Genomic DNA, 24513 nt, shown 5'->3' with positions numbered 1-24513 from the left:
CACAGCGACGCCCCCAAATCCGCCCCCCCCCCAAATCTGGGGGTCACAGCGGAGCTCCGGGGGGGGGGGGGGCGCCATTAAAAAACAACAACCGCAATTAAAACGAATCCGAGCATCGAAAAGTGACCCCCCCACACCCCCCCCACACACACCCCAAATCCCACCCCCTAAAACCCCAAACCCTGACCCCAAACCCGACCCTAAACCCGACCCCAAACCCACCCCAATCCATCCCTGCCCCGTTGTGGGGGTCCCTTGTTGGGGGGGGGGGGACATAGAGGGGACTTTGGGGGTCCTGAGGGGATGGGGGGTGTTGGGGGGGGTGAGGAGAGGGGAAAGGGTGACCTTATGGGGGGGGCAAGGGGACCCCAAGGGGATCCTATGGGGCCATGGGGTGACAGGAAGACCCTGAGGGGGCCCTATGGGGGCTGTATAGGGTCCTGGGGGGCAGGGGGACCCCAAAGGGACGTGGGGCCTCTATGGGGTCAGGGGGAGGGGGGGCAGGGAGACCCTAAAGGGATGTGGGGACCCACGCTCCCCTGCACCTCCCATGTCTTCTTGGGGTCCCCATGTCCCCCGTGTCCTTATGGGGTCCCAATGTCCCCCATGTCCTTATGGGGTCCCAATGTCCCCCATGTCCTCTTGTAGTCCCCTATGTTCCCCATGTCCCCCCATGTCCTCTTGGGGTCCCCATGTCCCCCCATGGGGGTCTCCATAGGGTCCCCATGTCCTCTTGGGGTCCCCAATGTCCCCCATGTCCCCCCATGTCCTCTTGGGTCCCTATGTCCCCTTGGGGTCCCCATATCCCCCATGTCCCCTTGGGGTCCCCAGACCCCCCATGTCCTTATGGGGTCCCCACACCCCCCATGTCCTTATGGGGTCCCTACATCCCCCATGTCCCCTTGGGGTCCCCACACCCCCCATGTCCTTATGGGGTCCCCAGACCCCCCATGTCCTTATGGGGTCCCTACACCCCCCATGTCCCCTTGGGGTCCCCACACCCCCATGTCCCCTTGGGGTCCCCCCACCCCCCATGTCCTTATGGGGTCCCCACACCCCCCATGTCCTTATGGGGTCCCCCATGTCCCCCACGTCCCCTTGGGGTCCCTACACCCCCCATGTCCTTATGGGGTCCCTACATCCCCCATGTCCTTATGGGGTCCCCCCACCCCCCATGTCCTTATGGGGTCCCCCACACCCCCCATGTCCTTATGGGGTCCCCCCACCCCCCATGTCCTTATGGGGTCCCCACACCCCCCATGTCCTTATGGGGTCCCCCCACCCCCCCACCCCCCGTTCCCCCCTCAGAACCCCCTGATGTGACAATACGCCTCCAGGCTGGCGAACAGGATGTAGAGCAGCCAAAGGCCGAGGAACAGGGCGGCCGTCAGCACTTTGGGGGTGCGCGGCCCCCCCAGCTCCCCCCCGATGTGGGGCCGCCGTCGGTACATGAGGACACTGATACACACGAAGGCGAAGATGGTGAAGAGGGTGACAGAAAAGGCCAAAGTCCCCGTCTGCACCTCGAAGTCCCGGCCTTGGGCTGCCCAATAAATGGCGGCCACCGACCAGGCCACCCCCAGCCCCAAAAGACGTTGACGGCGTTGGATCCCGTCACGTTCCCGATGGACGCGTCGGCGCAATGGTCCTGGAGGGCCGCCACCTTGCTGGCAAACGTGTCTGCGGGGGGAAGGGGGGTGGGGGGGGGGTGGAGGGGTGGGGGGTGTTGGGGTGGATGGGGACTTGGGGTGGATGGGGACGTTGGGGTGGATGGGGGGGTTGGGGTGGATGGAGGTGGATGGGGGTGGAGGACGACATGGGGACATTGGGGTGGATGGGGACATGGGGGTGTTGGGATGGATGGGGGTGTTGGGATGGATGGGGATATGGGGACATTGGGGTGGATGGGGATATGGGGATATTGGGGTGGATGGGGATATGGGGGCGTTGGGGTGGATGGGGATATGGGGGTGTTGGGGTGGATGGGGATATGGGGACATTGGGGTGGACGGGGATATGGGGACAATGGGATGGATGGGGATATGGGGGTGTTGGGGTGGATGGGGATATGGGGACATTGGGGTGGATGGGGATATGGGGGCGTTGGGGTGGATGGGGATGTTGGGATGGATGGGGATATGGGGACAATGGGGTGGATGGGGATAAGGGGGCGTTGGGGTGGATGGAGATATGGGGGTGTTGGGGTGGATGGGGACAATGGATGGATGGGGGTGGATGGGGATATTGGGATGGATGGGGATATGGGGACATTGGGGTGGATGGGGGCGTTGAGGTGGATGGGGGGATTGGGATGGATGGGGATATGGGGGGTTGGGGTGGATGGGGACATTGGGGTGGATGGGGACATTGGGGTGGATGGGGGCAATGGGATGGATGGGGATATGGGGGTGTTGGGATGGATGGGGACATTGGGGTGGATGGGGATATGGGGACATTGGGGTGGATGGGGACATTGGGGTGGATGGGGGTGGATGGGGATGTTGGGATGGATGGGACATTGGGGTGGATGGGGATATGGGGACATTGGGGTGGATGGGGATATTGGGGTAGATGGGGATATGGGGGCGTTGGGGTGGATGGAGGTGGATGGGGGTGTTGGGATGGATGGGGATATGGGGATATTGGGGTGGATGAAGATGTTGGGGTGGATGGGGATATGGGGATGTTGGGGTGGATGGGGATGGATGGGGGCAATGGGATGGATGGGGATATGGGGACATTGGGGTGGATGGGGGCAATGGGATGGATGGGGATATTGGGGTGGATGGGGGTGGATGGGGACATGGGAACATTGGCATGAATGGGGACAAGTGCCCGTCCCCATTGTCCCCATCACCCCTATTGCCCCCTCTGCCCCAATTGCCCCTAATGCCCCCGTTGTGTCCCCAGTGCCCCCATTACCCCCGATGTGTCCCCATTATCCCAATGGCCTCATCACCCCCATCGCCCCCACCGCCCCCTATTGCCCCTATTGCCCCCATTGTGTCCCCATTATCCCATCACCCCCATCACCCCCATTGCCCCCATCACCCCCTTCACCTCCATAACCCCCTTCACCCCCACTGCCCCCTATTGCCCCCATTGTGTCCCCATTGTCCCAATGGCCCCATCACCCCCATAACCCCCATTGCCCCCATCACCCCCTTCACCTCCACAACCCCCTTCACCCCCACTGCCCCCTATTGCCCCCATTACATCCCCATTGTCCCAATGGCCCCCTCACCCCCACCACCCCCATTGTGTTTCCATTGTCCCAGTGGCCCCATTGCCCCCCTCACCCCCATAACCCCCCCATCACCCCACGACCCCCCTGGCCCCACACACCGGGGATGGAGGTGCCGAGCGCCACGAAGACGACGGCGTTGACCGAGTCCTTGAGGCCGACGGTGCAGCCAAAATGGGCGGCCAGGTCCCCGATGAGCGCCGTGAGGACCCCGATGAGGAGGATGGAGACCCCGAAACAGGCCCAGCCGTTGCAGTACTCGGTGGGGGGGACGCAGGCAAACAGAACCTTCCAGAACACGGTCAGGAAATGCATCACGTAGTCGAAGCATGACGGCAGGCGCTCCTCGCGGCCGTCCTCATCCTCCTCCTCCTCACCTGGGGAGGAAGGCTGAGTCAGAGCTGGGGGGGGTGGGGTGACCCCAAAGGGACCCCATTGACTACAGGGCATCACCGGGGTGTTGGGATGGGCATGGGGTGAACCCAAAGGGGCCCTATTGACTACAGAGTCCATTGAGTACAGAGCAAGACCAGGGTGTTGGGATGGGCATGGAGTGACCCCAAAGGGACCCCATTGACTACAGAGCATCACCAGGGTGTTGGGATGGGCATGGGGTGACCCCAAAGGGGCCCCATTGACTATAGAGCATCACCAGGGTGTAGGGATGGGGTGTGGGGTGAACCCAAAGGGGCCCCATTGATCATAGAGCATCACCAGGGTGTAGGGATGGGCATGGGGTGACCCCAAAGGGACCCCATTGACCATAGAGCATCACCAGGGTGTAGGGATGGGCATGGGGTGACCCCAAAGGGACCCCATTGACTATAGAGCATCACCGGGGTGTTGGGATGGGCATGGGGTGACCCCAAAGGGGCCCCATTGACTATAGAGCATCACCGGGGTGTAGGGATGGGCATGGGGTGACCCCAAAGGGGCCCTATTGATCATAGAGCATCACCAGGGTGTAGGGATGGGGTGTCCCCCATGCTTGAGTGTCCCCATGGTTGGGTCCCCCCATGATGGCTGTCCCCATGGTTGGGTCCCCCCATGATGGCTGTCCCCATGGTTGGGTCCCCCATGATGGATGCCCCCCATGATGGCTGTCCCCATGGTTGGGTCCCCCCATGATGGATGACCCCCATGATAGATGTCCCCATGGTTGGGTCCCCCCATGATGGATGCCCCCCATGATGGCTGTCCCCATGGTTGGGTCCCCCCATGATAGATGCCCCCCATGATGGCTGTCCCCATGGTTGGGTCCCCCATGATAGATGCCCCCCATGATGGCTGTCCCCATATTTGCTGTCCCCACGGTCGGGTTCCGCACCGGCGCTGACGGTGATGGCCTCCAGGAACTGCTCCCTCCATGAGTGTGTCCCGATGACGGTGGCCAGGTTGGTCTTCTTGATCAGTTTGTCCACCGTGTTCTGTGGGACCGTTGGCCCCATTGGCCCCATTAGTCCCCATTGTCCTCCTTTGTCCCCTATTGTCCCCCATAGTCCCCCATAGTCCCCATGTCCCCATTGTCCCCACATCCTCATAGTCCCCCTTGTCGCCATGATGTCCCCATTGTCCCTATATCCCCACACTGTCCCCCCACGTCCCCACACCCTGCAGCCTCCCTTGTCCCCATATCCCCCCTTGTCCCCTTGTCCCCTTGTCCCCTTGTCCCCCCTTGTCCCCTTGTCCCCATGCCTTGAAGTCGTAGCTCTCCTCGATGACGACCTCCAGGCGGCAGTTCTCCCCCAGGATGGGTTTCCCCATCTCTGCGATGCGTCGCGCCTCCTCCTCCTCCGCCGACAGCACGCGGTCCTCGGCTGCACGGCACGGCGTGGGGGTGGTATAGGGACATGGGGGGTGGCATTGGGGTATGGGGACATGGGGGTGGCATTGGGATATGGGGACATAGGGGTGGCATTGGGATATGGGGACAGGGCACCCGCCCTCCTATGGGCCTCACCCAGCCAAGGAGGAGGAGGAGGAGGAGGAGGAGGAGGAGGGAGGAAGGCTCCTACCTTGGTTCAGCAGAAGGGCTGCAGAGGGGACAGGAGGCGGTGAGAGGCTGCGTGTCCCCCTGTGACCCTCCCCATGACCCCCCCATGTCCCCCCCCCATATCCCCCCTACCCGAGATGCCCCGTTTCAGCCAGCGCGGCGGCCCCAGCTCGATGAAGAAGTTGTCCCTCTTCTCGTACTCCTCATCGTCCACAATCTTCACCTGCAGCGTCTTCCTGGGGGTGGGGATGTGGGGGGGGTGTCACCTCCAGGGATGAGCAGGGAGGATCCTCACCATCCTTCTGTACCTCCATCCCTCCATCCATACCTCCATCCATCCATCCCTCCATCCATCCCTCCATCCATCCATCCCTCCCTCCATCCATCCATCCATCCATCCATCCATCCCTCCATCCATCCATCCCTCCATCCCTCCATCCATCCATCCCTCCATCCATCCATCCCTCCATCCCTCCATCCATCCATCCCTCCCTCCATCCATCCATCCATCCATCCATCCATCCCTCCATCCCTCCATCCATCCATCCATCCATCCATCCATCCATCCATCCATCCATCCATCCCTCCCTCCATCCCTCCATCCATCCATCCATCCATCCATCCATCCATCCATCCATCCATCCATCCATCCCTCCATCCATCCATCCATCCATCCCTCCATCCATCCCTCCATCCATCCATCCATCCATCCATCCATCCATCCATCCCTCCATCCATCCATCCATCCCTCCATCCCTCCATCCATCCATCCATCCATCCATCCATCCATCCATCCATCCATCCATCCCTCCATCCCTCCCTCCCTCCATCCCTCCCTCCCTCCATCCATCCCTCCATCCCTCCATCCCTCCATCCATCCATCCATCCATCCATCCATCCATCCATCCATCCATCCCTCCATCCATCCCTCCATCCCTCCATCCATCCATCCATCCATCCATCATCCATCCATCCCTCCATCCCTCCATCCATCCCTCCATCCCTCCATCCATCCATCCATCCATCCATCCATCATCCATCCATCCCTCCATCCCTCCATCCATCCATCCCCCCACCCCTCCATCCCTCCCTCCCTCCACCCACCCATCCCTCCATCCCTTCCCCACCCCTCCATCCCTTTATCCCTCTCCCCCCGTCCTCACGCGGTCTCATCATTGCGGAACTCCAGCTCCCCACACGCATCCTCATAGTCCACCCCTCCTCCTCGTGCCGTCCCCTCCACGGTTCTGTACGGCAGCATCACGGTCCCTCGCGCTCCGGAGCTTCTCACCACCGTCACCTCCACGGCGCCCTGGCACTCGCTGACGTGCACCACGCGCTCCTGGAAGGAGAAGATCCCGGCGTGGTCGTCATCCAAGATGGTGACGGTGGCCACCAGCGGCGCCACCAGGCGACCCTTGGGGTGCTCGGCCGAGTCGGCCTCGAACATCCCCTCGGCGTCGCCCACGCGCAGGTTGAGCAGCCGCACGAAGAAGTGCTCGTCCTCCTCGAAGATGTCGTCGTCGATGATGCCGATCTTCAGCTCCTTCTGCGTCTCCCCGGGTTTGAAGATCAGCGTCCCCTCGCTGTACTCATAATCCGAGCCCGCCTTGGCCGAGCCGTCCTCCGTCTTGTAGTCCACGTAGAAGGTGTGATTGAGCTCGGCTCCGTGCTGACACGCCACCGACAGCGTGACGGCGCCGCAGTTCTCCAGGCAATGATAGAGACACGGCTCGAAGAAGATGCGGCTGCACGTCTCCTCCTCGGCGTCCGACGGCACCTCCAGCAGCGCCGACGAGCGCTTGGAGAACTCGGCCACGTGCTTCTTCAGCACGTTCCCGGCTCCCGTCATCATCCTGGTGGCCTGGATGCGGTAGAAGGCCCGGCTCTTCTGCTGGTGCAGCAGGGCGTAGTAGTTGGCCATGTCCACCAGCTGCTCCAGCTCGCGCTCGGGGTATTTCTGCTTCAGGTCCTTCAGGATCTGGATCACCTCCCGCCGGCTCTCGTCCAGCTCCTTCTCCTCGGATCCAGCTTGGAGGGCAGGGGAAGGCGTGGGGCCGGAGGAGCCTTCGGCCTCGCGGCGCTCGGGGGGCTGGAAGCCGCCGTCCATCTCGATGCCTTTGGGTAACTCGGCCTCGGTGCCGATGATGATGCCGCTCCGCGGGTCGGCGCGGTAGCGCTTGTAGACGTACTTATAGAACAGCAGCCTCTTGTCGGCCGCCCACGCGAAGACCACGCAGACCGGGAAGAAGATGAGGGTGAGCAGAGCTTCCCACACCTGCACCACGCCGGGGGAGATGACGGCCAGGATGAGGTAGAGCCAGATGTAGGCGAAGATGCTCCACGCCGCCGTCACGAAGAAGACACGGAGGTGTTTGATGCGCCGGCTCTCCCCGCTGGGGATCACGTAGACGCAGACGGCGATGACCACAAACATGTTGAAGGCGGCGCTGCCCACGATGGTACCCGGACCCAATTCTCCTGCCTGGAAGTTGTGGCCGCACACTTCGATCACCGACAGCAGGATCTCCGGAGCCGATGAACCCAAAGCCATCAGGGTCAGGTTGGACACTGTCTCGTTCCAGATGCGCACGGTGCCAATGCTGGTCTCACCGTTGGCTTTGAAGCACAGAATCAAGCACAGAATCAATGAGCCGGGTTGGAAGGGACCTCAAGGATGATGGAGCTGAAGGGTGATGGAGCTGAAGGGTGATGGGGCTGAAGGACGATGGAGCTGGAGGATGATGGAACTGAAGGGTACCGGAGGACGATGGAGCTGAAGGACGATGGAGATGAAGGGTGATGGAGCTGAAGGACAATGGAGATGAAGGATGATGGAGCTGGAGGATGATGGAACTGAAGGGTGCCAGAGGACGATGGAGCTGAAGGACGATGGAGATGAAGGGTGATGGAGATGAAGGACGATGGAGATGAAGGACGATGGAGATGGAGAGTGATGGAGATGAACGACGATGGAGATGAAGGACGATGGAGATGAAGGACGATGGAGATGAAGGACGATGGAGATGAAGGGTGATGGAGATGAAGGGTGATGGAGATGAAGGGTGATGGAGATGAATGGATGACGGAGATGGAGTTGCTTTAGGCTGCAATGGGGTCGCCCCATAACCTTGTTTATGCTGAACAAGCCCATCTCCCTCAGCCTGTCCCCACACAGGAGGTGCTGCAGCCCCCTGACCATCTCCATGGCCCCCTTTGGACCCTCCCCAGCAGCCCCCTGTCCTTGTACCCAGGTCTCCACACCTTTGGTGATGGTGATCTCCTTCTCCTTGGAGGTGATGACCTCGATGGAGGCCATGAAGCGGTCGGCGATGATGGAGACGCCCAGGAACATGTACATCATGGCCACGAAGTAGACGACGGCGCGCGCCGCCTTGTCACCGAATGAAGGGTCGTCGGGCTGCCAGACGGGCAGCAGGACGCCGGGCTGGCAGCGGTTGGAGCCCTGGCACGTCCCATTGACTTCCCATGTCGGCTCCGGGGCGCACGGCTCGGCCAGCAGCAACAGGGCCGCCAGCGCCGCCCGCCACGCCGCCATGACGGCCTGTATGGGGGGAGGGAGGGGTCAGAGGGGTGGGGGAGGGGGCTGATGGAGAGTGATGGTGGGTTGGGGGAAATGGGTTGGGGGCAATGGAATGGGTTGAAGTCAATGCGTTGGGTTGGGGGCAATGGAATGAGTTGGGGTCATTGTAATGAGTTGGGGTCAGTGCAGTGGGTTGGGGGCAATGGAATGGGTTGGGGTCAATGTTTTGGGCTGGGGTCAGTGCAGTTGGTTGTGGTCTATGCGTTGGATTGGGATCGATGCAGTGGGGCTGGGATTGATGTAATGGGGTTGGGGGCAGCGGGGTTGGGGGGCAGTGGGTTGAGGCCATTGCAGTGGGTTTGGGATCAGGGCTGGGGGCAAAGCTCTGGGTTGGGGGCAATGCAGTGCGGCTGGGGACAATGCAGTGAGGATGGAGGCGATGCAATGGGGCTGGGACCCACAGCTATGGGGCGCAAAGCAGTGGGGCTGGGGATGATGCAGTGGGGCTGGGGACGATGCAGTGGGGCTGGGGACGACACCATGGGGCTGGGGGTGATTCAGTGGCACTGGGGGCAATGCAGTGGGGCTGGGGACGATGCAGTGAGGATGGAGGCGATGCAATGGGGCCGGAGACGATGCTATAGGGCTGGGACCCACAGCTATGGGGCACAAAGCAGTGGGGCTGGGGACGACACCATGGGGCTGGGGGTGATTCAGTGGCACTGGGGGCAACGCAGTGGGGCTGGGGACGATGCAGTGAGGATGGAGGTGATGCAATGGGGCTGGAGACGACGCTATGGGGCTGGAACCCACAGCTATGGGGCGCAGAGCAGTGGGGCTGGGGACGACACCATGGGGCTGGGGGTGATTAAGTGGCACTGGGGGCAACGCAGTGGGGCTGGGGACGATGCAGTGAGGATGGAGGCGATGCAATGGGGCTGGAGATGACGCTATGGGGCTGGGACCCACAGCTATGGGGCGCAGAGCAGTGGGGCGGGCCCCATTGGAACCGCCCACGGCTCCGGGGGTGCAGGGATGCGTGGGCGCGCGAGGCTCCGCCCGGCAACCGCGTAGTTCCCATGGCAATCGGGGGATGGGAACGGCTCGGAGACGGGGGATGGAGCGGGAAGGGGGGACCAGAGGGGACCCCACAGTGAGACCCCCACAGTGAGACCCCCACAGTGAGACCCCCACAGTGAGACCCCCACAGTGAGTCCCACACCATGAGACCCACACCATGAGCCCCACACCCAGCTCTGCCCCACAATCCCCCCATCGCTCCAGCCCCACTCCTCCATCCATCACCCCCATCCCCAGACCTCGCTCCCCATTCCCCCCACATCCTTATCCTCCCAGCCCCACATCTCCGCCCCACATCTCACCCCACTGCCCCATCCCTCCATCCCATCCCCATTGCCCCCATGTCAATGTACCCCCCCCCCCCCCCCTCATTCCGGGGCCGTGGAGCCGTCGCCTCCGCTCTGAGCGGCGCAAACACAGCTGTAATTAATTTAATCGGCTCATTAACAGCGTCTGGGTGAAACAGCAATTAAAGCGTCCGGGGGGGAAAAGCACGACGGGGTGGGAGGGGGCACAGGGAGCGGCCATGGGGGCAACGCTACGACCCCGACCCACGGCCCCAGCGGGGGGACAGGAGAGAGGTGGGTCTAGGGTTACGTTGGGTTGGGTTGGGGTTGGGGTTGGGTTAGAGTTGGGTCTGGGTTGGGGTTGGGGTTGGTTGGGGTTGGGTTTGGGGTTGGGTTTGGGTCTGGGTTGGGTTTGGGGGTTGGTTGGGTTGGGGTTGGTTGGGGTTAGAGTTGGGGGTAGGGTTAGGTTGGGTTGGGTTGGGGTTGGGGCTGGGGTTGGGGTTGGGTTGGGGTTGGTTGGGGTTGGGGTTGGGTCTGGGTTGGGGTTGGGTTGGGGTTCAGGTTGGGGTTGGGTTGGGGTTAGAGTTGGGTTGGGGTTGGGTTTGGGGTTAGAGTTGGGTTTAGGGTTAGGGTCGGGTTTGGTTGGGTTGGGGTTGGGGTTGGGGCTGGGGTTGCTTGGGGTTGGGTTTGGGTCTGGGTTGGGGTTGGGGCTGGGGTTAGGGTCGAATCTGGGGTTGAGTTTGGGGTTGGGTTGGGTTTGGGGTTGGTTGTGTTGGGGTTGGGTTGGGGTTGAGTTTGGGGTCGGTTGGGTTGGGGTTAGGATCAAATCTAGGGTTGAATCTGGGGTCACTTGGATTTAGGGTTGGTACGGCTTGGGTTTGGGGTTCATTGAGTTTGGGGTTTGGTTGGGTTGGGGTTGGATTAGGGGTTCACTGCATTGGGGTTGGATTTGGGGTTCAATGCATTGGGGTTGGATTAGGGGTTCACTGCATTGGGGTTGGGTTTGGGGTTCGGTTGAGTTTGGGGTTGGGGTTCATGGGGTTGGGGTTGGATTTGGGGTTCCCAGCTTTGGGGTTGGTGGGGTTTGGGGTTCAGTGCACTGGGGTTGGATTTGGGGTTCCCAGCTTTGGGGTTGGTGGGGTTTGGGGTTCAATGCATTGGGGTTGGGGTTGGGGTTGGGGTTGAGCTCAGGACTGGGGTCGGTTGCCCGACCCCTCAATGGGGACAGAGCCGGGAGCTGCTGGGGAATGAGAGATGGGGGGGGGGAGATGGAGGAGGAGGAGGAGGAGGAAGAGCAGCGGGGGGGGGGCACCTGATGCTGCCAGCCCCGATCCCAGAGACCCCCGGGTGGGGCCATTGAAGGGGGGGGGTCGCAGGGACCCTCATCACCGACCCCATCCCTCCCCCTCAGCCCCGTCCCATCCTCATCCTCATCTTCATCCCCATCCTCCCCCCGACCCCGTTCCCCCCCCCTCCAATCCCTCATCCCTCCACCCCCCCCCGCCCACCACCTGTTCCCATCCCCGAGAATCCCCCGGGGTTCCCCATCCCCACAGCCCCCCCCCCGTGGGTGCCCCCACCCCATAGAGACCCCCCCCCAAATGCCCCCCCCCCCCCCGCTCCCATTCCCACCTCTCAGCGCCGTCCGTCCCCGCTCCTTCCCGGCTCCTTCCCCGCTCCGTTACCGCTCCATGGCGCGGGCGGGGGGGGGGGGCGGGGGGGGCGGAGGCAAAGCCGAGGGGGGGGGACGAGAAAAGGGGGGGGGGGGGGTACCGGAGAGCCCCGCCTCCATTTCCCCCCCCCCCGGCTTCCCCCGCTGCAAACGGCAGCGCCGCGCGTTCAGCACCACAGCCGCGGACAGCGCCCGCGTGCCTCAGTTTCCCCCACGTTGTTGGGGGGGGTCCTCACTCCGCCCCCCCCCCCCCCCAACCCCCCCCCATCCTCGGGGGGGTCCCCAAAACAAAATGGGGACAAACGACCCCCCCCCCCCCCCCCACGCCGTGTGCCTCAATTTCCCCTCCCCAGACCCAGATTAACACCCCCCCCCAATGGAGCCCCCCCCCCCCCAATGTTGTCACACGGGGGGACGGAGCGGGGCCGTTTATTGGGGTCTTTGGGGGGGGGGGGGGGCAGCAAAGGGTCGGCGCCACCGCCTGAATTTTGGGGCCATTTCTCCCCTTTTTGGGGCCATTTCTCCCCTTTCCAGCCCCTCCTTTGGTGCCCCCCCCCCCTCCCCCCCTCCCCCCCCTCACATGGGGGTCCCGGCCCCCTCCCCCCCCCTCTGCTGAGCCCTCCGTGCCACCTCCCTGCGCAGCCGCTCCTTCAGGCGCTGAGCTGTGGGCTCCAGGCTGTGCTGTGGGGGGACAGGGGGGGCACAGTGACCCATAGGGGACAAAGGGACCCATAGGGGGACACAGGGACCCATAGGGGGACACAGGGACCCATAGGGGACAAAGGGACCCATAGGGGGACACAGGGACCCATAGGGGACAAAGGGACCCATAGGGGACACAGGGACCCATAGGGGACAAAGGGACCCATAGGGGGATGCAGGGACCTATGGGGTGACATAGGGATCCATAGGGGGATGCAGGGACCCATAGAGATGACATAGGGACCTATGGGGTGGCACAAGGACCTACTGGGAGACAAAGGGCCCAATAGGGGGGACAGAGGGACCCATAGAGGGACAAAGGGACCCATAAGGGGACACAGGGACCCATAGATACGACATAGGGACCTATGGGGTGACATAGGGACCCATAGGGGCACACAGGAACCCATAAAGGTGACATAGGGACCCAGTGGGGGACAAAGGGATCCATAAGGGGGCACAGAGACCTATGGGGTGGCATAGGGACCCATGGGGTAGCATAGGGACCCATTGAGACCCATGGGGGTGACATAGGGACCCAAAGGGGGACACAGGGACCCATGGGGTGCCATAGGGACCCAAACAAGGACACAGGGACCCATAAAGAGACATAGGGACCTATGGGGTGGCATAGAGATCCATTGGGGGACACAGGGACCATTGGGGGACAAAGGGACCCATAGGAGTGACCCAGGGACCCATAAAGGTGACATAGGGACCCAGTGGGGGGACACAGGGACCCATAAGGAGACATAGGGACCCATGGGGTGGCATAGGGACCCATAGGGGGGACACAGGGACCCATAAGGAGACATAGGGACCTATGGGGTGGCATAGGGACCCATAGGGGGGACACAGGGACCTATGGGGTGGCATAGGGATCCATAGGGGGGGAAACAGGGACCCATAAGGGGACATAGGGACCTATGGGGTGGCATAGGGACCCAGTGGGGGACACAGGGACCCATAAGGGGACATAGAGACCTATGGGGTGGCATAGGGACCCATAGGGGGGACATAGGGACCTATGGGGTGGCATAGGGATCCATAGGGGGGGAAACAGGGACCCATAAGGGGACATAGGGACCTATGGGGTGGCATAGGGACCCAGTGGGAGACACAGGGACCCATAAGGGGACATAGAGACCTATGGGGTGGCATAGGGACCCATAGGGGGGACATAGGGACCTATGGGGTGGCATAGGGACCCATAAGGAGACATAGGGACCTATGGGGTGGCATAAAGACCCAAAGGAGGACACAGGGACCCATAAGGAGACACAGGGACCCATGGGGTGCCATAGGGACCCAAAGGAGGACACAGGGACCCAGTGGGGGACATAGGGACCTATGGGGTGGCATAGGGACCCAGTGGGGGACATAGGGACCTATGGGGTGGCATAGGGACCCATAAGGGGACATAGGGACCTATGGGGTGGCACAGGGACCCACAGGTGACACGGGGGGGGTTGAGCACCCACCTGCAGGACGTGCAGCCCCTGCAGACACCCCACGGCCACCTCCCGCAGCCCATCCCCCGTCAGGTCGGCCCCACAAAGCGCCAGAACCGGGCCGGGAAAGCGCCGGGTCCAAAGCAGCTGGAAGCCGCAGCGCCGGCCCCGGTACCCGTAACACAGCAGCTCCTATGGGGGCAGAATAAGGGGTGGGGGGCTCAAAGACCAGCCCCCCCCCACAGCACAAACTCCATCCCCCATTATCATCATATGTCCTGGGTCCTGGGGGGGTCATAAGGGGGTTATGGGGGTCCTGGGGGGGAAAAAGGGGATGGAAGGTCCTGGGGGGGGGTTATGGGGGGTCCTGGAAGGGTTATGTGGGTCCGGAGGGGTCCTGGGGGAACTATGGGGGGTCCTGGGGGGTTACAGGGGGGTTATGGGGTTCCTGGGGGGGGCTACGGGGGGTCCTGGAAGGGTTATGTGGGTCCTGAGGGGTCCTGGGGAAGTCCTGGGGAGTCCTGGGGGGGTTATGGGGGCGTTATGGGGGGACTATGGGGGCTCCTGGGGTGACTATGGGGATCCTGGGGGGGTTACGGGGATCCTGGGAGGGTTATGGGGTTATGGGGGGGTTATGGGGGAACTAGGGGGCTCCTGGGGGGGGGTTATGGGGATCCTGGGAGGGTTATGGGGTCCTGGAGGGGTTATGGGGGGACTAGGGGGCTCCTGGGGGGGGGGTTATGGGGATCCTGGGAGGGTTATGGGGTCCTGGAGGGGTTATGGGGGGTCTAGGGGGCTCCTGGGGGGGGTTATGGGGATCCTGGGAGGGTTATGGGGTCCTGGAGGGGTTATGGGGGGAATAGGGGGCTCCTTGGGGGGGGGTTATGGGGATCCTGGGAGGGTTATGGGGTCCTGGGGGGTTATGGGGGGTCTAGGGGGCTCCTGAGGGGGGGTTATGGGGATCCTGGGGAGTCCTGGGGGGCTTATGGGGGCGTTATGGGGGGACAATGGGGGGTCCTGGGGTGACTATGGGGATCCTGGGGGGGGTTATGGGGATCCTGGGAGGGTTATGGGGTTATGGGGGGGTTATGGGGGGGACTATGGGGATCCTGGGGGGGGGGTTATGGGGATCCTGGGGAGTCCTGGGGGGGTTATGGGGGCGTTATGGGGGGACAATGGGGGGTCCTGGGGGGACTATGGGGGTCCTGGGAGGATTATGGGGGTCCTGGAGGGGTTATGGGGGGACTAGGGGGCTCCTGAGGGGGGGTTATGGGGATTCTGGGGAGTCCTGGGGGGGTTATGGGGGGACGAGGGGGATCCTGGGGTGACTATGGGGATCCTGGAGGGGGGTTATGGGGATCCTGAGAGGGTTATGGGGTTATGGGGGGGTTATGGGGGAACTAGGGGGGCTCCTGGGGGGGGGGTTATGGGGATCCTGGGAGGATTATGGGGTTATAGGGGGACTAGGGGGCTCCTGGGGGGGGTTATGGGGATCCTGGGAGGGTTATGGGGGGGTTATGGGGGGACAATGGGGGCTCCTGGGGGGGGCTACGGGGGGTTAATGGTCCCCCCCCCCCGGGCCGTACCTGCCCATAGGTGCCCAGCAGCAGCTCGCGGCCGCCGTCCAGCGCCGTGCAGGACAAGATGGCGCAAAGCACCGCGTCGTGTTGGGAACTGCCCGGCAGGGAAAGCTGCTCCGACAGCCCACGGAGCAGAACGTCACTGGGGGGACAATGGGGGCAATGAGAGCGAACAATGGGGGACAATGGGGGCAATGAGATGGAACAATGGGGGACAATGAGAGGGAACAATGGGGGACAATGGGGGGACAATGGGGGACAATGAGATGGAACAATGGGGGACAATGGGGGCAATGAGAGGGAACAATGGGGGACAATGGGGGGACAATGGGGGACAATGAGATGGAACAATGGGGGACAATGAGATGATGGAACAATGGGGGACAATGGGGGGACAATGAGATGGATGGGGGGACAATGAGAGGGAACAATGGGGGGACAATGAGACGGAACAATGGGGGACAATGAGAGGGAACAATGGGGGACAATGAGATGATGGAACAATGGGGGACAATGAGAGGGAACAATGGGGGACAATGAGAGGGAACAATGGGGGGACAATGAGGGGGAACAATGGGGGACAATGAGGGGGAACAATGGGGGACAATGAGGGGGAACAATGGGGGCAATGAGAGGGAACAATGGGGGACAATGAGATGATGGAACAATGGGGGACAATGAGAGGGAACAATGGGGGGCAATGAGAGGGAACAATGGGGGACAATGGGGGGACAATGAGATGGAACAATGGGGGACAATGAGAGGGAACAATGGGGGCAATGAGAGGGAACAATGGGGGCAATGAGAGGGAACAATGGGGGCAATGAGATGATGGAACAATGGGGGACAATGAGAGGGAACAATGGGGGACAATGAGAGGGAACAATGGGGGGACAGACAGAAGGACATGGGGACAGGGGATGGATGTGGGGACATAGGGACAGACAGAAGGATATGGGGACATGGTGGAGTCATGGGGATCGTTATGGGGACATGGGGACAGACAGAAGGACAGGGGGACACTGAGATGGATGGGGTGACAGACAGAAGGACATGGGGACATGGGGATGGATGTGGGGACATGGGGACATGGGGACAGACAGAAAGATGTGGGGACATGGGGACGGGTATGGGGAGGTGGGGGTGGTTACAGGGACATGGGGACAGACAGAAGGACGGGGGGACACAGGGATGGATGTGGAGACATGGGGACAGACAGGACGGGGGGACATGGGGACAGACATGGGGACAGACATGGGGACAGACATGGGGACAGATATGGGGACAGATATGGGGACAGACATGGGGACAGACATGGGGACAGATATGGGGACAGACATGGGGACAGATATGGGGACAGATATGGGGACAGACATGGGGACAGATATGGGGACAGATATGGGGACAGATATGGGGACAGACATGAGGACAGACATGGGGACAGACATGGGGACAGACATGGGGACAGATATGGGGACAGACATGGGGACAGACATGGGGACAGACATGAGGACAGACATGGGGACAGATATGGGGACAGACATGAGGACAGACATGGGGACAGACATGGGGACAGACATGGGGACAGACATGGGGACAAGATATGGGGACAGACATGGGGACAGACATGGGGACAGATATGGGGACAGACATGAGGACAGACATGGGGACAGACATGGGGACAGACATGGGGACAGATATGGGGACAGATATGGGGACAGACATGAGGACAGACATGGGGACAGACATGGGGACAGACATGGGGACAGATATGGGGACAGATATGGGGACAGACATGAGGACAGACATGGGGACAGACATGGGGACAGACATGGGGACAGACATGGGGACAAGATATGGGGACAGACATGGGGACAGACATGGGGACAGACATGGGGACAAGATATGGGGACAGACATGGGGACAGACATGGGGACAGACATGGGGACAGATATGGGGACAGACATGGGGACAGACATGGGGACAGACATGGGGACAGATATGGGGACAGACATGGGGACAGACATGGGGACAGATATGGGGACAGACATAGGGACAGACATGGGGACAGACATGGGGACAGACATGGGGACAGATATGGGGACAGACATGAGGACAGACATGGGGACAGACATGGGGACAGACATGGGGACAGATATGGGGACAGACATGGGGACAGATATGGGGACAGATATGGGGACAGACGTGGGGACAGACATGGGGACATGCTCACCAATAGACCACGGACATCTCGATGGTGCTGGCCACCAGCAGGCTGTAGTGTGGGGTGGGATCCGGGCCGGGGGCTGACGGCCCCACATCGTCCCTATGGGATCCCCCCACATCGTCCCTATGGGGTCCCCCCATATCGTCCCTATGGGGTCCCCCCGCGACGTCCCCGTCGTCATCCGGCTCCTCCAGGGGGAAGAGCAGCACGGTGGAGATGGGCCCGTCCTGCTGGATGCTCCAGCTCTGCAGCACCGCTGGGACATGGGGACACACATCAGGACCATGGGGATGTAATATGGCCATGGGGGCACCCATAGGGACATTGTATGGCCATAGGGACATGGTATGGCTATAGGGACACCCATAGGGACATGGTATGGCCATGGGGACACCCATAGTATGGCTATGGGGACGTGGTATGGCCATGGGGACACGGTATGGCCATGGGGACAGCCATGGGGACGTTATATGGCCATAAAAACATGATATGGCTATAGGGACACCCATAGTATGGCCATGGGGACATGGTATGGCCATAGGGACACCCATAGAGACATGGTATGGCTATAGGGACATGGTATGGCCATAGGGACACCCATAGGGACATGGTATGGCTATAGGGACAGCCATGGGGACATGGTATGGCCATGGGGACACCCATAGGGACATGGTATGGCTATAGGGACACCCATAGAGACATGGTATGGCCATAGGGACAGCCACAGTATGGCTATGGGGACATTGTATGGCCATAGGGACACCCATAGGGACATGGTATGGCCATAGGGACACCCATAGGGACACCTATAGGGACATGGTGTGGCCATAGTGACACCCATAGGGACATGGTATGGCTATAGGGACATGGTATGGCCATAGGGACACCCATAGGGACATGGTATGGCCATGCTATGGCTATAGGGACATGGTATGGCCATAGGGACACCCATAGGGACATGGTATGGCCATGGTGTGGCCATAGGGACACCTATGGGGTCACCCGGTGCCACTCACCGCGCGTGTCCTGGTCCACGTGAGCCACGCGGACGTACCCGCTCTGACAACCCACAGCCGTGAGACGGCGCCGCGACAACGGCACCGCAACGACGTCCAACCACAGCACACTGCGGGAGGGAGGGAGGGGATAGGGGGGATATGGGGGGGATATGGGGGGATAGGGGGGGATAGGGGGGGGATATGGGGGGGATATGGGGGGATAGGGGGGGATATGGGGGGATATGGGGGGGATATGGGGGGATAGGGGGGGATATGGGGGGATATGGGGGGGATATGGGGGGATAGGGGGGGATATGGGGGGATATGGGGGGGATATGGGGGGATAGGGGGGGATATGGGGGGATATGGGGGGGATATGGGGGGATATGGGGGGATATGGGGGGGGACAGAGGGGGACAGCATGGGGACATTATAGGGAAATTATGGGGATGTTATGGGGATATGATGGGGTTATCATAGGGACATTATGGGGATATCATGGGGATGCTATGGGGACATTATGGGGATATTATGGGGATATTATGGGGACATTATGGGGACATCAAGGGGATATTATGGGGACATTATAGGGACATTATGGGGACATTATGGGGATATTATGGGGATATCATGGGGATATTATGGGGACATTTTGGGGATATTATGGGGATGTTATGGGGTTATTATAGGGACATTATGGGGATATCATGGGGATATCATGGGGACATTATAGGGGCATTATGGGGACATCATGGGGACATTATGGGGGCATTATGGGGACATCATGGGGACATTATGGGGATATTATGGGGACAACATGGGGACAACATGGGGGCATTACGGGGACATTATGGGGACAACATGGGGACATTATGGGAATATCATGGGGATATTATGGGGATATTATGGGGACATTATGGGGATATTATGGGGACATTATAGGGACATTATGGGGACACTATGGGGTCAATGGGGCCGTTCCCCACCTGCTGGGCAGCTCCTCCAGCTCCGGGAACAGCTCATGGACCGGCTGCTCCTCGAACTGATGCAGCCCCTCGTTCTGTGGGGGGACAATGGGGACAAACAATGGCGACAAACAATGGGGACAATGGGGACAATGGGGGCAGCAGGTGACCCCCCCCCCCCCAGTGCCCCCCATCCCCTCTCACCTCCCGGTACAGATGGACCCCGGGGTCGGTGCCGCTCAGCAGGAAAACGGTGTCACGTCTGTCCCCAATGCAGACCCTGGGGAGGGACACAATGGGGGCAATGGGGGGACACAGCATGGGGACATAGGGGGGACAGGGGCAGCAATGGGGCACAATGGGACACAATGGGACACAATGGGACACAATGGGGCACAATGGGGACACAATGGGGCACAATGGGGCACAATGGGACACAATGGGGACACAATGGGACACAATGGGGCTCAATGGGGCACAATGGGGCACAATGGGGCACAATGGGGGCACAATGGGACACAATGGGGGCACAATGGGGACACAATGGGGCACAATGGGGCACAATGGGACACAATGGGGCACAATGGGACACAATGGGGCTCAATGGGGCACAATGGGACACAATGGGACACAATGGGGCACAATGGGGCACAATGGGGCACAATAGGGCACAATGGGACACAATGGGGCACAATGGGGCACAATGGGGCACAATGGGGCACAATGGGACTCAATGGGGCACAATAGGGCACAATAGGGCACAATGGGGCACAATGGGACACAATGGGGCACAATGGGGCACAATGGGGCTCAATGGGGCACAATGGGGCACAATGGGACACAATGGGGCACAATGGGACACAATGGGACACAATGGGGACACAATGGGGCACAATGGGGCACAATGGGGACACAATGGGGCACAATGGGGCACAATGGGACACAATGGGGCTCAATGGGACACAATGGGGCACAATGGGGCACAATGGGGACACAATGGGACACAATGGGGACACAATGGGGACACAATGGGGCACAATGGGGACACAATGGGGCACAATGGGGCACAATGGGACACAATGGGGACACAATGGGACACAATGGGGCACAATGGGACACAATGGGACACAATGGGGCTCAATGGGACACAGTGGGGCACAATGGGGCACAATGGGGACACAATGGGACACAATGGGGACACAATGGGGACACAATGGGGCACAATGGGGACACAATGGGGCACAATGGGGCACAATGGGGACACAATGGGACACAATGGGGACACAATGGGGACACAATGGGGCACAATGGGGACACAATGGGGCACAATGGGGCACAATGGGACACAATGGGGACACAACGGGGCACAATGGGGACACAATGGGGACACAATGGGGACACAATGGGGCACAATGGGGCACAATGGGGCTCAATGGGGCACAATGGGACACAATGGGACACAATGGGGCACAATGGGGCACAATGGGACACAATGGGGCACAATGGGACACAATGGGACACAATGGGGGACAATGGGACACAATGGGGCACAATGGGGCACAATGGGACACAATGGGGAACAATGGGGCACAATGGGACACAATGGGGCACAATGGGGCTCAATGGGACACAATGGAGCACGATGGGGCACAATGGGACACAATGGGACACAATGGGGGCACAATGGGACACAATGGGACACAATGGGGGCACAATGGGGCACAATGGGGCACAATGGGACACAATGGGGCACAATGGGACACAATGGGACACAATAGGGCAAAATGGGACACAATGGGGACACAATGGGACACAATAGGGCAAAATGGGACACAATGGGACACAATGGGACACAATAGGGCACAATGGGACACAATGGGGCACAATGGGACACAATGGGCCACAATGGGCCACAATGGGGAACAATGGGGCACAATGGGGCACAATGAGGCTCAATGGGGCACAATGGGGCACAATGGGGACACAATGGGGCACAATGGGACACAATGGGGCACAATGGGGGCACAATGGGACACAATGGGACATAATGGGGCACAATGGGGCTCAATGGGGCACAATGGGGCTCAATGGGGTGACATACTCAGCGTGGCACAGCTGCAGGGGGGTGAAGCGCAGCTCCAGGTTGAGGCAGCTCTCTGTGGGTGGGGGATGACATCATCACGATGACGTCATCACAGTGATGATGTCATCACAGTGACGTCATCCATCACTATGACGTCATCACAGTGACGTCATCGCGGGGCCATGGGGGCGTCACCCACGTGCCACCGAGTCGAGGTCGAACTCGCAGCCCGGCTCGTAGTCGCAGTAAATGTTGAGGAAGGGGCTGGGTTTGTCCCCCGAGTCCTGATGGTAATTAACGACCCCGTTAATTAACGACCCCATTCATTAATTACCCCATTCATTAATGACCCCATTCATTAATGACCCCATTAATTTACAACCCCATTAATTAATGACCCAATTCATTAATGACCCCATTAACGACCCCATTCATTAATTACCCCATTAATTTACAACCCCATTCATTAATTACCCCATTAATTTACAACCCCATTCATTAATTACCCCATTCATTAACAACCCTATTCATTAAGGACCCTATTCATTAATTATCCCATTCATCAATGATCCCATTAACAACCCTATTCATTAATGACCCCATTAATTTACAACCCCATTAATTACCCCACTCATGAACGACCCCATTCATTAACGACCCCATTCATTAACAACCCTATTCATTAATGACCTCATTCATTAACGACCCCATTCATGACCCCATTCATTAATGACCCCATTCATTATTGACCCCATTAATGACCCCATTCATTAATGACCCCATTCATTAATGACCCCATTCATTATCGACCCCATTCATTAACGACCCGTTCATTAATGACCCCATTCATTAATGACCCCATTCATTAATGACCCATTCATTAATGATCCCATTCATTATCGACCCCATTAATGACCCCATTCATTAATGACCCCATTCATTATCGACCCCATTCATTAACCATGGAGTTAATTACCTTAATGAAGGTGATGCCGACCACCAGCCCCCGCTTTGGGGCCGACTTCTGGAAGCAGCCGATGGACACAATCTCGGCATCCACTGCAGGGAGGTGGCGGGGGGGGGGGACGCCCCCAAGGGACCCCAATGAGGGACCCACAATGGGACCCCACCCATAGACCCCCAATGGGACCCTCCCAATGGGACCCCCACCAATGAGACCCCCCCAATGGGACCCCCACAATAGGACCCCACCCATGAGACCCCCATGGGACCCCCACAATGGGACCCCACAATAGGACCCCCACCAATGAGCCCCCCAATGGGATCCCCCCCATGAAACCCCCCATAATGAGACCCCCCACCCATGAGACCCCTCAATGGGACCCTCCCAATGGGAGCCCCACCCATGAGCCCCCCACTCATTAGACCCCCATGGGACCCCCCTTTGACCCCTCCCCCCCATTTTAACCCCCCTCTGCCCCCTCCCTCAGACCCCTCCCCCTTTTATCCCCGCCCCCTTTATTTTAGCCCCGCCCCCTCCCCAATCCCACTCACCCATTGGCTGCAACACACCCCCAAGCCACGCCCCCTTCCATTAGCCCCGCCCCCCTCTCCAGTCCGACTCACCCATTGGCTGCAAACACACCCTAAGCCCCACCCCTTGATTTTAGCCCCGCCCCCATCCCTTAGCCCCGCCCCCCAAATCCCACCCAACCATTGGCTGTAACACACCCTGAGCCCCGCCCCCTCCCCTAAGCCCCGCCCCCTTTATTTTAGCTCCGCCCCCTCCCCAATTCCACCCAACCATTGGCTGTAACACACCCTAAGCCCCGCCCCCTTCCCTTAGCCCCGCCCCCTCCCCAGTCCCACCCAACCATTGGCTGCAACACACTTTAAGCCCCGCCCCCTTCATTTTAGACCCGCCCCCTCCTCAGTCCGACTCAGTCATTGGCTGCAACACACCCCAAGCCCCGCCTCCTTCATTTTAGCCCCGCCCCCCATGACCCGGAAGTACCCGCCCCCTGACCCGGGATGTAGGTGAACTGCAGCTCCGTGGCCACCGGGCGCAGTTTGTGTCGCAGCTGCTGGTACCGGAAGTGCAGCACTTTGCCCTTTAACGTGGCCGCCAGGAGCCCCCCGGCCCCGGGCAGCGCCGCCAGCCCGAACACGTTGCTCTGCGACGGGAGGCGGCTGCAGCTGTCCTCAACCAGCGGACACGGACCCGCCGCCATCGCGCATCAACGGCACCGGCACCACGCGGGGCAGCCCCGACAGCGCCGAGATCAGCGGTGGGGGCCTTCCATGTGCGCGGCGATGTGACGTCATCGAGACGCGACGGGTGGGGAAAGGACAACCAATGGGAAGGCGGGGTGGGGAGGAGTGGGCGGGGCTTGAGCTGCGACGGGTGGGAGGAAGGAGCCAATGGGAGGGCGGGGGTGGAAGACGTGGGCGTGGCTTAATAGAGGGGGCGTGGCTTGAATCCAGGGGGCGTGGCCTAAGGCACGTTCCCTATAGGGCTATGGGGGTCAGTGGGGCAGTTATGGGGCACACGGAGCCCCCCCCCTTCAAAAGCGAGGGGAAATGGGGCACAAAAGGACCCGCAGAGGGAACAGGGGGAGGTTATGGGGCAGCTATGGGGCACGGGAGGGTATAAGGGGGCTGTAGGGCAGAGCTACAGGCAGCCAGAACCACTTGGGCTATGGGGCTGGAAGGTGGGGGGGGCTATG

General features: G+C 60.5%; 2 protein-coding genes across 2 annotated transcripts; both read right to left on the bottom strand.

The window, feature by feature from the left end:
* Positions 1-1276: 1276 nt before the first annotated feature.
* On the bottom strand, positions 1277-11878 carry LOC146751290 (sodium/calcium exchanger 2-like). Its single transcript, XM_085534872.1, is given in 10 exon segments — positions 1277-1588; positions 1591-1680; positions 3346-3621; positions 4572-4671; positions 4940-5061; positions 5260-5277; positions 5370-5473; positions 6401-7856; positions 8502-8802; positions 11781-11878. Coding segments are annotated over 9 exon segments (2745 nt in total). The 5' UTR covers positions 8797-8802; positions 11781-11878; the 3' UTR covers positions 1277-1304.
* A 355-nt stretch (positions 11879-12233) lies between these two features.
* Positions 12234-24146, bottom strand: LOC146751289 (KICSTOR complex protein kaptin-like). Its single transcript, XM_085534873.1, has 11 exons — positions 23814-24146; positions 22803-22885; positions 22026-22110; positions 21845-21899; positions 19948-20023; positions 19765-19838; positions 18797-18906; positions 17787-18036; positions 15560-15695; positions 14004-14165; positions 12234-12501 (listed from the first exon to the last, which is right to left on the bottom strand). Exons 1-11 carry the CDS (start codon positions 24016-24018, stop codon positions 12397-12399), a joined length of 1341 nt encoding a protein of 446 aa, XP_085390999.1. The 5' UTR covers positions 24019-24146; the 3' UTR covers positions 12234-12396.
* Positions 24147-24513: the final 367 nt, after the last annotated feature.

This window comes from Coturnix japonica, unplaced genomic scaffold (genome assembly GCF_054131305.1).
Source record: "Coturnix japonica strain WE unplaced genomic scaffold, WE-NBRP24 Scf103, whole genome shotgun sequence".
Classification (NCBI taxonomy): domain Eukaryota; kingdom Metazoa; phylum Chordata; class Aves; order Galliformes; family Phasianidae; genus Coturnix; species Coturnix japonica.
Note: the sequence above shows the minus strand (reverse complement) of the source record. Positions and strands in the feature narration are given on the sequence as shown.

Excerpts from the sequence above, each read along its gene's own strand:
- LOC146751289 (XM_085534873.1), bottom strand. The coding sequence starts at position 24,018 with ATGGCGGCGGGTCCGTGTCCGCTGGTTGAGGACAGCTGCAGCCGCCTC. Across the intron at positions 19,839-19,947 it reads GGGTCCATCTGTACCGGGAG|AACGAGGGGCTGCATCAGTT; the intron begins GTGAGAGGGGAT and ends GTCCCCCCACAG. Across the intron at positions 18,907-19,764 it reads CTGGAGGAGCTGCCCAGCAG|TGTGCTGTGGTTGGACGTCG; the intron begins GTGGGGAACGGC and ends TCCCTCCCGCAG.